Genomic DNA, 16,172 nt, shown 5'->3' on the forward strand with positions numbered 1-16,172 from the left:
CCGCTAGCTTGAAGAGCTCTGTTTGTACGACGGGACCAGGCACACCGGTAAGACAAATTATTATCATTTCTTCACATTGGGCCTGCGTTTTGTCTGAGATTAGGATTTTACTGCTCCTTCCCCTTTCTCCTAGTACAATGAAAACGCAGCCATGTTATTCTTTTTCAACCCAGTCAAATGGTTTCTTCCTAACAGCTGCTTGTGTGTACTGGAGGCAGGCCTTTCCCAGGAACCAAATTCCTTTCCAGCCTTAAATAAAACAACTCCAGTCAATAAAGCGTCCACCTTAAATATCGATTAGAATCCATGGATTTTTACTGACCGAATTTATTTGTCTTTTTGGCCATACTGAACTAACCAGAGGCCTTTAACCTGGCGTTATCTACCATAGAGTGGATAACAGTACACCTGTGCTCCTGCACCTGTTCGGGCTCCATGCCGTGTTATCTGGCGTGGAAACTGAAGACATGCTGCCTTGTCTCTAATTCCTCCATCCTGTTTTCCCCTTAGAATCTTAAAAGCTATGTTAATAATTCACTAGGAATCGTAACGTTACAGTTTGATACTGTCAATTAAACAGATCATCAGCGATCATTTTGAGGCATTTTGCGACTATAGTCCTCTCACTCACTATTGTTTTTTTTTTTTTTTTTTTTTTTTTTTAATTCAGATAATCAAATAAATCCAATAAAACTCATATACAGTAGATTACAACATGACTATCAAAGCACATTACACTCTGTAAAATGTATAACTTAAGTCATTGTGGAAGCAGTCTATTCTTGGCAATAAAGCCTTATAAATATTTAAATTCACTTCTTCTGGTGCATCAGTAGTTTGCTTTTTTGTATCAGTTCTAGCCTCACAGAGATTTGACCTCACAGCCACAACGTGTATCCTATTAGTAGGGCATTATTAGCCCAGAGTCCAGTTCAAATGTAGTTGTTATGCAAAGTAGTATGAAACCAGGTTACCTTAGTCTGTGGAACAATGGCAAGGCATATTGTGTGGCACTGCTACATTACCTAGTGATGTTCTTAAAATAACCTACAAGTAACTATAGGTGAAAGCAGAGTAATCAATAATGATCATAATATCAAGAAGGCTGTTCTTTAAAGGTCACTTGAGCCCAGTGCTTTTGTAGAGGGTGTTCCCAAGTGTGTTGAGTCTTCCTGGAGAGAAGCTTAAGCATTGTTGTCTAAAGTCAACAGTGATGTGTCATTCTTGAGGAAATGGACTGGGTCTGGCTTAGGGTGTCTTTGTAAAGGATGTTACTCTTAAGGAAGTCTGAGATAAATGTAAATAGCATATGTTTATATGTCCCTATCATAGGATAGTCAGCCAAACACCATCCTAACTACTATATTCGCAGTGCAAAGTTATGTTTAAGTATTTGTCACCCAAATGGTAATGAATATCACATCACAACAGGACGACCGTAAACTGGTCATAGATGAGTATAATTTGATAATGGCTGTCATGCTTTCTTTTCTCATTTTGTTTAATGCCTAACACTTTGACAGTAGGCAGTAGTGATAATATGTTAGACTAGTGCATATTGCCAAAGCTAATCAGTGTTCACTAAATGGATTCCTTTGCTGCCACTGTCTTTTTTTTCCTTTATTGTTAGTCCTTCAATTATGAACATTTAAACATCCACAAGAGAAATTTAAAATTGAGTAAACAGGAAATCGCTACACAGAATTGCCCTTGTGTATTGAAGCCAAGAGATCGATTTTTTTTTTTTTTTTTTCCTGAGGCTGATATGTCTTACAAGCAGTTTGTGTGAAGAGTGAACAGTACAAGGTGTATGCTGGTCAAAGTACATTTTAACAGTGTGCAGTATTTTAAACCTTTAAAATCTTCAGCTGAATAGACAACAAATTTGACTATCAGAGTAGTTAATCCTGGTGTGACGAAAGGTTTAGGTACCTTTTTAACAGACACCTTTTACAATGTGAAAACCTTGATACTTGCCTTTTTTGCTTGTTTATTCCCCACCTGGCCTTTCTTTGCACCATCAGCTCTGATTGTGTCATACATAAATACAGATCCCTCATTAGTGTTGGTATAATTAATTGATTAAGAATTCAGCATTTGAATTAGTTCTAAATTCATTATTCCTATCTGAGCTGCATTACTGCTTATCCAACAATTTTCCTCAGTCAGTATAACAGAGTTGTACTTGCTGTGTGTGACTGTGCTTAGCTGGCCAACTTTGCGTGGTTTAATATAATGACTAGACAATGTAAACACAGCACTGTAACCTCCTTGTTGGTGATGGTGGTGGGGCAATGAAAGGAGTGGGCTGCTGACATTTGGCCCTGTAATTCAACTGTAAAGTAGAGTGGCCACTTGAACAAGACAGCTCATTGTTGTAGCGGCTCCTGTGATTCATAGATGTGTTGTTTTTATGCTGAGTGATAGCCATGTTCTTTGAAAACCATCTCCTTGCCTATTTGTGGTAATTATATTCTCATTTGCCTAATGCTTTGGTTATGTTGACCGTCCACTTTAGTCTGTGCTCTTCAAAGCAGCATTAAGGCCTCACAGTTTTTCCATCTGTCTTTTTTTTGTTTACATTATTTACATGGTCTTTTGCATCCACATTCTCATTCCTGTTCCTCTGTTTTTTAACAGACATAAGACATTATGACAGATAGCATTATGAGTAAAGCTGCCACTATGGAGATTCCTATCAACAGTAACGGTGACACAGGGACTCTACCGGAGGACGACAGCCTGGAACAGGTGAGTCACTGTTAACGCATCTGACAGTTTTCTCAGTAAATTTAAGAGACCTCATAGTATTTGTGAGACATTTACCACTCTAAAACCTCTCATTTGTCAAAATTCTTTATCTATGTGACAGTATGAATGAAATACTCAGGAGGTACATAGAATTCAGAGATGTTTATTTACTTTTTTCCCTTTTCAAGCCTGTATTTATTGCATCCACTTTTTGTTTTTATCTAACAGGCTTGTTTAATTGCCAAAGGATCTTTAACTTTATACAGTACATATTCCTTGAAGGTTACATTGTTCACACAAGACTGAACTAGTTAAATTGAGCCAACTTTTGTGTTCAGTTTGCATTACGGTTCACTTATCATAAAGTGACAAATAAAACTGTACCTTCAATTGTTTGAAGCTGGCATTAAGCTTACAGTCATTACTCTCAGCTATCACAAGATAAGATAAAGGATCTCACTCTTTTCATACCATTCATACTTTGTCACCAGTTTGTGGAGGTAGTTTTCAGACAGTTCATGACATTTGAATCAGGGATTGAAGCCTGAAATGAAATTCTCAAATCAAATCAACACTGTTGCTCAGAAGCTATACTCTGATCCATTATTACTTCTAAAATATTGTTTTGTGAGTTTATGGATGGCATGGCTCAAATGTGTTGTGTGGTGTCTTTTTAAACACTGCCAGAAGTCCTTGGTGTACTGTTAGCTTGCTGAGGTACATCTGAGAAAAGACGTCCTCCTGGGAAATCAGGTGTTGAGTCAATCTGTCTCTCTGGGAAACACTGGTTTGCCGCAGCTCATGTGGCCTCTTGTTCAGGGTTAAAGAGGCATCGCTTGTGTTTGATCAGCCTTAACTTTAAAATGCTACTTTCTCCAATTCAATTGTAGGTTTCCAGACAGGGATTATTCATAAAAAAACCCACAATATCGTAACCACCCATCTGCCTGATTTAGATATTGAAGACAGTCATTTTCACAATTGTCTCAGTAAGAATTAGTTGTATTGAAATAACCAGGGGGCTTGAGGTCAAATCGTGGGGAACAGGTTTCCTGCATCCTTTAGGCACACCTTCTTGGACAAACAGACTGAAGATCCGGGAGAACCACCGGCAGCAAACGGTGTTGTTTGCTTAACAAACTGTGTGTGACTCCAATCAGGTAGTAAAGGAAAATCCTACCTTCTAGAGTATGTCACCACACTAAACCTCAGTTTAATGTGTTCATGTATGAGAAGTCTTGTAGCTGCGCTGTTTAGTGCTGGATATTAACCAGTTGTCATAGCAACTCTGCAATTAATCTGAAACTGGCTGTGCTTTGTCCTTGGGTGAAAGCCCTCAGAAAGCAGATTGATATCTGCTGTGTGCTCACACAAGCTTACAGAGGCATCATCCAGTTTGAGTATCAAGCTTTCCATTAATGTTTCCCACTTCATAAGTAATGATTTTGAACTTTCTGTCTTTTTAATATGGTGAAGCCCTTGGAGCAGTTTGCATTAGATGACTGGCAGCTTAAAGAAGAGCAGCAGTCTGGTTTCAGAAGTCACTGCTTTGCGCTTGAGTCAGAAGAGTGACTGTGACTGGCAGCTTTTGCCACAGTGAGAAAGATAAAATTAACTGCCGGAGAAATCTGGCAGAGGCATCAGATGCATCAAATTGGCTCACTGGAGTCTTAGGCTATCAACACCATTTTAAGATTCTTAGACTGTTACACACAGTTTGTTTTAGGTGACTGGGACTCATTTAAGGATATAATCAAAACACTATTATAGTAAGTATCCTGCTGGGTTTTGCTTTGCTCTCCATACCTGTTAGGAGGTATAGTACCAAGGTTATGATGTATAAATGTTTGAAGTTGCTGTAGTTTTCTTTAACCTTCTTCAGAGTAGGCACACAGTCAACAACCAAACAGGGTGGGATAAGTATCTGAGCCAGCTTTCTCCCATATTGAGCAGATGCTGTAACATGAGGCATGTCTTCAAGAAAAAAAAAGGAGTTACACAATAAAATGAATTACAGAATGTTGTCATAATGTCCCTGTAGTCATTAGTCAACATGTTTTTCAGTTCTTGGTTGGGTGTCTCTTTATTCGGAATACCAGTACATATTAACTGCAGTTGGTTTCAGGTTTTAATTAAAGCGTCAGGGTGTTATAGTGTTTTTAGCATCACTGGGCAAAAAATCCGTAATTATCTTTCAGTATATTGTAATTCAAGTGGTGTGAGAGGACATGAGACCTCTACATTTACTCCTTGCCTGTGTTTTCAGGCTGTGGAAAGTCTACATCATGATGCAGATTTTAACCAATCACAGTCGTTTTCAGACATACAGGCGGGTTAAATATGTGATTGAAAGTTCCAGTTACCAGTCAGATTTTGTCACCTGGAACTTGGACATTACTCTCCCGCTCTATTTAGTGTCTTGATGTGGGAGTTTGACAATGTGGCTTCTTTCTCTCATAACTCTCTTGTATATTTTTATTTAGTTTTTTTTTTTTATTTGGATTGAGAGGAGAGAGTTTATTTCTTTGCCCTGATTTTTGCCTCCTGCAGCAGTAACAATCAATATCACTATCAAAATTCGTTCCAAGTGTGAAGGCAAATTTTTTTGTATTTGGTAAAAGTTGTAAGAAGCTGATGGTTATTAATAGACTAAATATTCTTGAATGTCAGAACAAGACAAACATGTGCCAAGCAGCAGAACATTTAAAAAATCTAGTACTAGAACTTTCAAAACAATTACAATATTTGTACGTTACTCCGATATCAGAATATGCACAGTTAAAATTAAATAAAGCAGCAAAACATTCAACCATTCACATTCTATTTTAGCTGGCAATGTAAACAAAATGCACCCAAAAGGCAAATGTAAATTATAATTATGATATGTATTGTGGTTTAAAATCATATTGTGAGAATTGTTTATGGTTTATCACCCAGTCCTAGTTTTGGTCACCTGCAGAAAGAAAAAGTCTTATTTCATATTCATTATTTAATGTGTTGAATATATATTTGTCTGTCTCAGTGTAGTAATTAGATATGGATGCATGTGTATATGTCAGGGTAGAGACTGCGATCTGGTAGGATCGGCGATTCTACCAGTAGAGACTCCGATCGTAGTCTCTACCAGTAGAAACTCCGATCAGACTCTCTACTGGTAGAAACTCCGATCCTAACCCTAACCCTAACCCCTAACCCTAACCCTTCTACTGGCAGGATCGGAGTTTCTACCAGTAGAGACTCTGATCGGAGTTTCTACTGGTAGAGACTACGATCGGAGTCTCTACTGGTAGAATCGCCGATCCTACCAGATCGCAGTCTCTACCCTTACATATATATGATGACAAGTCCGTCAGCTTTTTGGTTTATCTTAATTTGTCACTGTTAATGTCTTTGAAATGCACTTTTTGGTTTTTAATGTATTTTACAGTGTTTGTCCACACAGTGATGGAGTGATATCATGGCAAATCTGTGGTAGCACATCATGACTAAAAAATGATGTCACCAGACCAGACTCTTGATGTTCATCCAGTGGACTGAATAATGAAACTGAACATAAAGCAGCTGGATGATGAAACCATGACATGATCTGCTGTGATACCACTTATCACTGCTGTCCATCCTGCGTCACTTCCTGTGGACATCACAGTGACCTTCTGGGATTTGTTTTACATCGTTTTATCTTGTCTCGTGATTTCAGTTATGGACTTTCTTCCTTGTTTTTCTTTTCTATTTGTGTTTTGTTGTCATGTCCGTCGTTTTCCCCCCTCCATCTCTATGCAGGCTGCAAAACTGCAGTGGAGCTTAGGTGAGAAGGTAGGGAGCCCCAGAGGAACCAGGGTGAGCAGGCCATTTGTGTATCTGTGTGTGTTTATGTGGGTGTGTAGCACTGCTCCGTGGTTTGACTCGCAGTAGATTGCCTTGCATCACTACGTTGACTTATTCCAAAAAATGTCAAATATTTCATTTTTATGGCAAACCACTGTGCAGGCTCAGTTCTGCTCCCTACTAACTCTAGTTGTATAGTCTCTCAAACACATTTTACACCTCTTCTGCTGACACAATTGAATTTGACTTGTTTTAAGAGAAAACTACTAAAATTACCAGTGCTAGCAAAATATAACACCTAGAGTTTCTAGTATACTTGATAGATATAGCCCTAGAGTTTGTGTGTGTGCAGTTTGGTGTTTCCTTAATTATAGCTGGTTGGCAAAACAATCACTATCTTACTAATAATTGTCACGTTATACTAATGGTGTAATGTTGGTGTTGATTCAATTCCCACTTTGTTTTCATGTGCTGGTTATTATGCTAACTAAAGCTTTGTTTAGGTGATAAGGCCAAGAGAATGACACTTCTAAAAACCTCAAATGTATTATGAAATCCTAAAAATTAAAAAAAAAAAAAGTGCACATTTTGCTTCATATACAACCTCCAACTGTGTAACCTCAGGCAGCATAATTCACAATACCTTTTTTTTTTAGAGGGGGTTTGAGCGATCAAAAATACTCTTTGTGCTTTGTTTATCAAAAGGAAAAGGCGACCTCCCTTCCACAGCATTCCTGTGTAGTTTCCTTATCGTAATCTCACTGTCGAGTAATCACACAAGCTCTCAGGAAGTATTCTATATATCTGGCGTTCTCTCACATTTTACACAGAGTGATATTCGTCTCTGCTTATGGTTAACTGCCCATTTATTTTGCGTTAAATAAAATAAGAGTCGAGCTCACAGCAGTGACACGAGTTAGATTTAACCATGTTTGTTGTAGGAAGCAGGGCTACACAGTTGGTTAGAAAACTGTCCAAGCTGGGTTTTTCTTTTTCATAAATCTCTCCCAAGTGTTTTTTTCCCCCTTTTTTTTTTACTAGATGATACATGAGCAAGAAGGAAAAACACAAAAGAATGACTTAAAGTAAGAAAAACACAACACAAGATGGATCATGAGACCTGTAACTCGGCTCCATGATGAGAATGCTTTGCTTGAGCATTTCCTGCTGCATAGATCACTAAAGTAACAGCTTGGGTTACATAGAGTAGGTCTGGTGCAGCTTTAGTATAGTAGTGCTGTTACTTGCTCCCAGTTGCGTCATGGAAGGAGATTCAGTTATTGTTGAGTTGACCTTTCAATGTGGTGCTGTTTTTTGTCTTTTAATACAGTTTTTTTACTATCACAACAACATAAGGGGTTAAAGTAAGATGCTAATTGAGGTGTTTGTGTAGTGACTAACCTTTCTAACGCTGCAGTGTTTGTCCCCCTCTAGTGAACAACCTCTTAACCTACAATGCTAAATCGAAACAGCAGCAGTTTTTCCACACAATCTTGTCACTTTCTCACTCACCAAATACCCTCTTACCTCCCTTTTCTTCTTCTTCTTGTCCATTTTCTTCACATTTGTATTCTCCAGGATCTGCAGCAGGTGATGGTATCGGGTCCCAATCTCAATGAGACTAGCATTGTTTCAGGGGGTTATGGCGGCACGGCAGAGGGGATCATCCCCACCAGCTCAATCAAAGGTACAGTCCTTTTTGATATTGTGACTTATCCCATTTTCCTCCTGTCTGTCCTCTCAAGAACACTGCTGCACCTTCATATTCATGTCTTCCCTGCACACTTTGCTGCTGATTTGACACAGTGGATATTTATTATTAGCACTGGCCTCTGTTCTTAAAGGAGTGATATTTTTGCTTTTTTAAAATGGAATTATGCATTTTAAAACATTTCCCTGTGGTCTTCATAAACTGCAAATGCTATGCTTGGGTTTGAATTCTTCATTAATTCAACTCCACAGGTCCATCTTCGACCCTATTTCTGAGTAATGACATGAGAAAGGTCGTTTTAAGCGCTGGCCCTTGAAATATGTGCAAATGTAGTGACGTAACCAGTTATAGACGTAACAAATTAAGCAGGAATTGAAACGGGTTGTAGAAATCCACTCTACTTTTGCCAAAATTAATATAAATACAGCTTTGCAGTACCTGGAGGGTTTAAATTCAACCTTTTGGCGCTATTATGGTCCCCAAATACACGAATAAATGTACTGAAGACTATAAAAGTGGGTTTAGCAAAATATGACCCCTTTAAAAAGGGTAAAAACACTAGTTTATTTTGCTCCATTTGACCTAATTTTATACAGTATTAAAACTAAGAAGAAGCAAGAGCTTTTAGGTTCACCAACTTTCAGTCCAACAGACCCTAGAAAATGATTACTGATGACCTATGTGTTCTCTATGCATATTTGAGATTCACAACAAAACAGCATGAGGGACTTCTCATGCATGTTTGAAATGACCTGCACTCACTTTAATCCGTATATTTCTGCATCTGTGTCCCACTGTCTTTCTCAGGCCCTGCTGTACGTTACAACGCAGACTTTAACAAAAGGATTCCAGTTACAGGAATAGGTGCCTTATTAGACCTTATTATTACAAACCATAGAGAGCTTCTTTCCAGAATGCACCTTTTTCCCTATAAAACAACATATCATTTTATTCTTATGCATATATTTTGAATAGATGTCTGTCTCAAAGGTAATCTGTCATTTTGGAAAGATGGTCTTTATATTAAGTGTTCTTAAAGTTTAACATTTAGATTCCTGGGAGCCTTTATCTTTTATCTTTATGACTTCTCCTTTTTCAGGGGAGACTTGGCTGTACACTTATTGCTGCTATCTGCTCTTTCTCTTGGACTCACCATGGTCTTTCTCTCTGCCAGCTTTAGCTTCTCATACTGATGTACATTTTTTCCAGCTCGACTTATTGATTGATATGAAGCTCATCGTTCAGCTCTGTGTTTGGCTTAAAGTCATTAAATTGATCCAAGAAGGTCTCTGTAGCAAAAAAGGCACTATTTTTTTGTTACTCACAAATGAACACAATCGAAAATCAGTTATTATATTTATACAATTCATAAACTAAAGTGTTGTTTCACAGCAGTGTCTGATTTGTATCATGTTCTGTTAATGTCATTTTCTTGTTATTTTAGATGAATCCAGTAAATTCAGTTTGACAGTGTCTTGTTCAGCTGAAATATTTAAATGGCCCCCATTTTCATTGTCACTCATCTGTCTGCATTGTTCACTGACTGTCATGCACTAAACCTTGTCTTTTCATCTTTGTACTTGTCTATCTTTGTCCACCTCCTCCTTTTCATCATTTCCTCCTACCCGTCTTCATTTTCCTCTCGTCCTTATTGTCATCTTCATTCTCGATCTTCTCTCTGCTCTTCACCCCAATCATCCTCCTACTTCAACCTCCTACACTATCATTCCATTTTTATCAATATTTAACAATGACATTCTGGCTAAATAAAACATCCTAAATCTAAAAATCATTCCTTCAATTGAAATAAACCCAATACAAATCCCAATCCCACACCCTATCCTTGGAAATGCTCACCCTGAACCATTCCTTCATGCATCCCCTCCCCTATGACCACCCACTGTCACCCACTGTCACAGACCTGCGTATGAAGGCCAGGCGAAGTAGCGTACCCACAGGCACCTCTGTCACCTGCCACATAAACCAGCCCCATGAATACCAAGGTACTGTGGGGGAGACACAGTGGAGTGGAAACACTCAACTGGATCCACATTCATTAATTAGGGTGCCATTTTAGCGGTGACCCAAACCACCCCTTTAATCACAGTGTTACATCTGTAAAGGTCTGTGTTTACATGTCATTTACTCACATTTTGACATACAACCTTCACTCCTGTGCATGTCTTATAGTGGTTTAAGGGGTAATGGTTCAAAGAAGAATCTTAATTTCTTTTATATAAGCACATATTTAATAACTGAAGTATAAATCCTCTTTGCTCTATTCTCTTCTGGGGCTATTTTTATTCTCTTTCTGAAGGTGTCTTTCACTGTTGTTTCTTAAATTACTATGGTCTTATGTTACTTCTTTGTATCTAATCTGTCAGGTTCCAACATGCACCACAGCAGCAGCAGCTCATCGATGACGGCAGAAGAAGCAACTAAAGGCGTGGCAGTGGAAAAAATAGAACAGATGAAGAAGTGGGGTCTCAACACTTACAAGGTATCTATTTATTTATTTATTAGGGACAGTGCGTATTAATGAACATCTACAACGATTTCATCTGTAAATATGCCACATTGTAGCAACAGTGCTGGAGTTATGCAAAGGCAGTATCGTTTGCCTCATAGCATTATATTTTTTATATTTTTTCAGGCCATAGCCAGGCAAAATGAAGCAGCAGTGTTAGGAGAGTAAAGTTTTGCAGATATTAAATTAATATGAATTGTGTTGTGTAACTAACGTCCACCTGTGTCGCCTTCTGTGTTTTCTGATTTCAGTGTACAAAGCAAATGATCTCCGAGCGTTTTGGTCGGGGATCTCGGACCGTTGACCTGGAACTGGAGGCTCAGATTGAGGTGCTGAGAGACACGAAGAGGAAATATGAGAATGTCCTGCGATTGGCCAGAGCGCTGACCAACCACTTCTACAACATGGTGCAGACGCAGCATGCACTGGGCGACACCTTCGCTGACCTCAGTCAGAAATCTCCAGAGCTACGGGTGAGAATGACCAATGTGACCACTCAGGGTAGCTTCATCGCTGTTTAATCTAGTCTTAGACACTGATCTGTCAGTCTGAATAATATCAGTCGATAAGGGTGGATTCAGTTCTTTCACGATGAGCAAAGTTAACTCCTTGTTTGTTTTTACAGGATGAGTTTGGCTACAATGCTGAGACTCAGAAGCTGTTGTGTAAGAATGGGGAGACTCTACTAGGGGCCATTAACTTCTTTGTGTCCAGCATCAACACACTGGTCAACAAGACCATGGAGGACACCCTGATGACGATCAAGATGTATGAGAATGCCAGGTAAGAACTTAGAATACCACGGATAATCCTTTGACAGGGAGATTTTGCAGATTAATAGATATAACTTGAGCATACTTACTTAAATCCATCACTCGCCTTCATGTCACCTAAGACTCTGCTTCCAGAATACTGACAAACACCAGGACACAAAATCACATCCCCCTAATGCTCACATCTCCCCAATGGCTAATGGTTAGATATAGGATTGACTTTTGAGGCTTTACTGATTACTTTTAATGAACTAAATAGCCTTGCTCTCACCTACAGTACAGATTTACTGGCCATTGCCTGCGTTCCTCAGTTAGAATCCTTCCACAGTCCACAACCTGTTGAATTAACAAAGGCTTCTTATGTTAGATAGATATGATATGACTTTATTTATTCCACCATGGGGAAATTTCATTTGAGAAACAAAATTTACCATAACTCATTGGATTCATTTAAATCACTTCTTAATTTGTTGAACTGTTTTATTTTATATTCTCCATTTCTTCATTTTATTCTCACTTTCTTTTAATATGGGATTTTTATTTATTATTTTTATATTATTTTATCATCAGTGTATGCGTTATGTTATTGTTTCACTTGATTTTCGTGCATTTTCTTGTGTTAGAAATGTATACGTTAGTAAAACACTTTTTAACTGTGTTGGAAAAGTGCTTTATAAATAAAACTTAACGCTAACAAAGCAACTGGACATAAACAGAAATCATCTATGCCAATAAAACAAGGATAGGTTTAGCTGAATAACTTAAACATGCAGTATAGAAAAATATTTTATTCATTAGCTGAATCCATACTGACTGTTTGTCATTCAGGAATGTCACATTAAGTCTGAATCTCATTCATTTTTATGGCTGGTTTTGTTTTGTTTTTAGACTGGAGTTTGATGCGTACCGGTCAGATCTGGAGGAGCTGAGTATGGGTCCGAGGGACGCCGTAACCATGGCCCGCATAGACACTGCTCAGCAACAGTACCAGGTCCATAAGGACAAGTACGAACGCCTCCGCTCTGATGTCATCATTAAACTCAAGTTCTTGGAGGAGAATAAGGTTAGTTTGCAGAGTAGCCACGGGAATGTGGAATGGGTTCCAGTCCAGAGCCAGTTCTAAATGTTCTGTCACAGTAGACTCTATGGCCTCTGAGCCTTTTGGTTCCTTTTATGTTTTTCTGTTCCTTTCTCACTGTGTTGTAAAACAGTGTCATCAAACTGGAATCATTAATGCTGGAAAAATGTATAAGACATAACTTTTTCTACCAAAAATTGATTTAGGGAAGTGATGTAGAATTGGGGCTATAAACAGAATTGACAATAGCATCGGTATCAATAAAATCCCATCCCTGTTCACCACCCTGAATCATCCAAATCCATTTGTGTTTTTGTTGTCATAATATCCTCAAGTCACATTCCTAAACTTCTGTCACCTTTCCAACAGGTGAAAGTGATGCATAAGCAGCTCCTCCTCTTCCATAATGCCATCTCGGCATACTTCGCTGGGAACCAGCAGCAGCTGGAGCAGACGCTGAAGCAGTTCAACATAAAGCTGAGGCCTCCGGGTGCTGACAAGCCGTCCTGGTTAGAGGAGCAGTGAGAGAGACTGCTCGACCTTCTGCAATCTGTTTTGCAACCACCTCCACCTGTTACCTGTTGAAACCCCCAACTTACAGAGGACCAGTACAGAGGGAAACGCATACAGATAAATGGGTGGAAGAATACATGTGATAACAGATGTGGACAGATGTGGGAGGAATGGACAGATGGATTGCAGGGTATTACTGATGAACGGGCTAAATACAGCGGGTGACCAAGTGGCCACTATCATGGACAGTCTGGGGGCTTTTAGTGCCTCTCTTCCCTTTTTATTTCATTCTATCCTTATCTGTGCTTTGTTCCTTGAAAACCCATTCGTCTCTCTCTTCTCTCTTTAAATGCTTTGCTGTGTAAGCCCATCTTAGTCATTTTTATGACTACTATCGCTGTCCTCAAGTGCACCCAGTGCCCTGAGGCGAAACTCAATCACACACCATCTTAGTAAGAGAGAAAGATGAGGACAAGGTACAAGAGGATTAAAACATACTTAGATGTAACCAACCACTTCATCAAAACTATTCCAGACCTTTTCATTCTCCTAGTGTGCCTCTGTACTGTATATTTAAGATGATGGATTCAGTGAACACATAGCCTGGAGGAAGAAAGATAAGTTGAGGAAAGACTTAAGACACATCATGAGAAGTGGGTGTGATGCACTGAAAGCGAATGTCCGGACATGTAGTTAAATCTATGTACAATTCAAATTAACTGAAATCAATAGCATATGATTGTTTGTAGTTTGGAAGAAACACACATGTTGTGTTTAGCCTTGTTTGGCTTAATTCTGTCGTCATCTTTTTGCGTTTTTATTATTTCTGTTCCAGTTAGCCATATGTTTTAAAGTGAAGGACATTGTGTACGATTTTGTCAGTGTGTAATATTGTCTTGGACAATATGTACTGCACTGCTGAGTCTGTTATGAAATGCTAAAGTTAACCTGAAATTCCTTTTGGCTCCATGCGATTTATGCAATGGTAACAAAACTGCCTCAGTAACTCCAATTGGGTGTTTGTAGTTTTGTTTTACTCACCAATAGAGACTTCAATGGACCATTTATGGACGATGATCACTGTTAGGATGGATTCGGTCTTTCTGATGAGGCTATGAAGGATGGGTGACCTGAATATGTTAGTCTGTCTGGTTTAACGTTCAGTCTGTTAGAATGGAATTCAATTCAGTACATGTTTCACAGAGCTTTATGAACTTTATATTTTTGTCTTCAGTTATTTTTCTCCCCATGAAGGCATGTCACTATTAATTAACAATATTTTTTTAACACTTTAGCCAAATACTGTATGTTTGCCTTTCTTCACACTGGAGATTATCAGTCTAATATAACTAATCCTAATATTTCAGCAGTAGTTGGGGGTTTGGTTAACACTAATGACTGATTTGTTGATTTATTTATAACTAAAACATTATTTGTGTGTAACATCATGAAAACAATCATTAGCAAGAGGGTTTTGCCACAAGATAATGGCACGGTACTGCAAATGTAATATTGTATTTTTATGGGTCATTGTATTTATTACGTTCATTGTATGTTTTCATCTGTTGGAATCAATGAGCTCTGCGTTGAAACTTGCATTTCAGAGAAAACCACTACAGTTCCTCAGGATGACCACATTTGTGATAGAAAGGTTCCTCATTGTCAAATGGAGATTACGTCAGTAATCCAGTGTAGTGAGTGTCATGTTTTTACCATGCAGCATTCAACATACACACTGTAGTAACATGAGAGAGAGTTCTGTGAAATCTCCATCAGTTGTTGGGTTAGTCCTTGAGCTTCTTATCTCCTGTGTATTTGCATGGCAGGCAGCAGTTCAAAGTAAAGGTGCAGATATGTGTGAATGATCAGATGCTCTACCTTCAGCCCTCTGTGTTTCAGCTTGCATGGACCGGCTTAATGCCATGCTTCCAGTTGTTGATTTCACTTGTGTAAAATGGCTGAAGCAGAATCCAAAATATGGGTTTTCTTTCAATGCTGCACTCCTAAGAGTAGTCATGAGGAAGTGGATGTGATGTTTTTGGAGGAAAGCTAAAATGAAATTAAGATTTATTATTTGTAGTGTTTTGAGTCCTGACGGGTCAGTATATCCAATGGATGTTCTTCTGACTGAATCATATGTGAAACTAAAATGACAGTTTATCTGGCCAGCTATTGGTCTGATGGACCATCACACAGCAATAGTACAATATGTGACCCTCTCTTTCCAAACCTGCCCTTTTAAAGTTCCTAACCCAACACCAAAATGAATGGCAATAGGACTTTTCTGTTGTGTATTATAACTCCACTAAAATTAATGTGACAAATATTTAATGTCACTCTTACTAGCAGTCTTTAGATGTTGCCGAGAGAGAACCAAGATTTATAAAATGAGATATTTTATTTGTGTACAATCAATATTTTCTAGGCTGAGCTGGTGTATTGTACTGTATGAATGATTGCACATAGTGGTATTTATGATGATCAATGAAGTTGTGTCATGGATTGATGTGATACTCTGCCTTCATTCCTCACTCAGACCTAAAACTTCCCACCCCACTCCAAGGGAACAAAATTAAAAAGTACACATTTTCAAATGCTTGGGTCGTGTTTTCTGTTTGCTTGTCTTTGTCATCATGTTCATGCTGTGTGCTTTTTAGTTACACATAGGCAGTCATACACACAATATATACATAATAGAAAATAGGTCTAATGTTTGGTGTAAGTTTGTAAATTTTTCCATGTTACATTTGTCTCTAACTATCATGACTTATAAATATCTCACAATTAATAGCATTTTATTAGCTTTTTTTCTGTAAATTATTCACACACAGGCTACCAGGAACAAAAATTTGTTCTTTTGTCAAATTTGGAAACACCTTGTCTTTTATTTTCCTACAGACACATCCATGTTCCTGTTGTTTATATGTAACATACATTCATTTAATAGTATGAAGATCTATTTTGACTTAATACAGTAACCATATAAATGCACAG

General features: G+C 38.3%; 1 protein-coding gene across 8 annotated transcripts in view; it reads left to right on the forward strand.

Moving 5' to 3' along the window:
• The window catches only part of arfip2b (ADP-ribosylation factor interacting protein 2b), a 16,055-nt gene extending 283 nt beyond the window's left edge, over positions 1–15,772 (forward strand). The window contains exons 1-11 of one of the 8 annotated variants that reach the window (XR_003937259.1): positions 1–47; positions 2,641–2,751; positions 6,532–6,588; positions 8,155–8,263; positions 10,207–10,290; positions 10,672–10,787; positions 11,066–11,287; positions 11,440–11,597; positions 12,476–12,650; positions 13,035–14,341; positions 14,382–15,772. The exon at positions 1–47 is cut by the window's left edge and continues 282 nt beyond it. Coding sequence is in view for 7 of the 8 variants with exons in the window: in XM_030153855.1 (XP_030009715.1) it covers positions 2,653–2,751; positions 6,532–6,588; positions 8,155–8,263; positions 10,207–10,290; positions 10,672–10,787; positions 11,066–11,287; positions 11,440–11,597; positions 12,476–12,650; positions 13,035–13,190 (1,176 nt within the window). In the remaining variant the exon portion in view is untranslated. Of the gene's footprint in view, positions 48–2,640; positions 2,752–6,531; positions 6,589–6,608; positions 7,662–8,154; positions 8,264–9,094; positions 9,152–10,206; positions 10,291–10,671; positions 10,788–11,065; positions 11,288–11,439; positions 11,598–12,475; positions 12,651–13,034 lie in introns of those variants that run through there. The other 7 variants (XM_030153856.1, XM_030153855.1, XM_030153859.1 and 4 more) reach the window with 7 other exon arrangements.
• Positions 15,773–16,172: the final 400 nt, after the last annotated feature.

This window comes from Sphaeramia orbicularis, chromosome 14 (assembly GCF_902148855.1).
Source record: "Sphaeramia orbicularis chromosome 14, fSphaOr1.1, whole genome shotgun sequence".
Lineage (NCBI taxonomy): Eukaryota > Metazoa > Chordata > Actinopteri > Kurtiformes > Apogonidae > Sphaeramia > Sphaeramia orbicularis.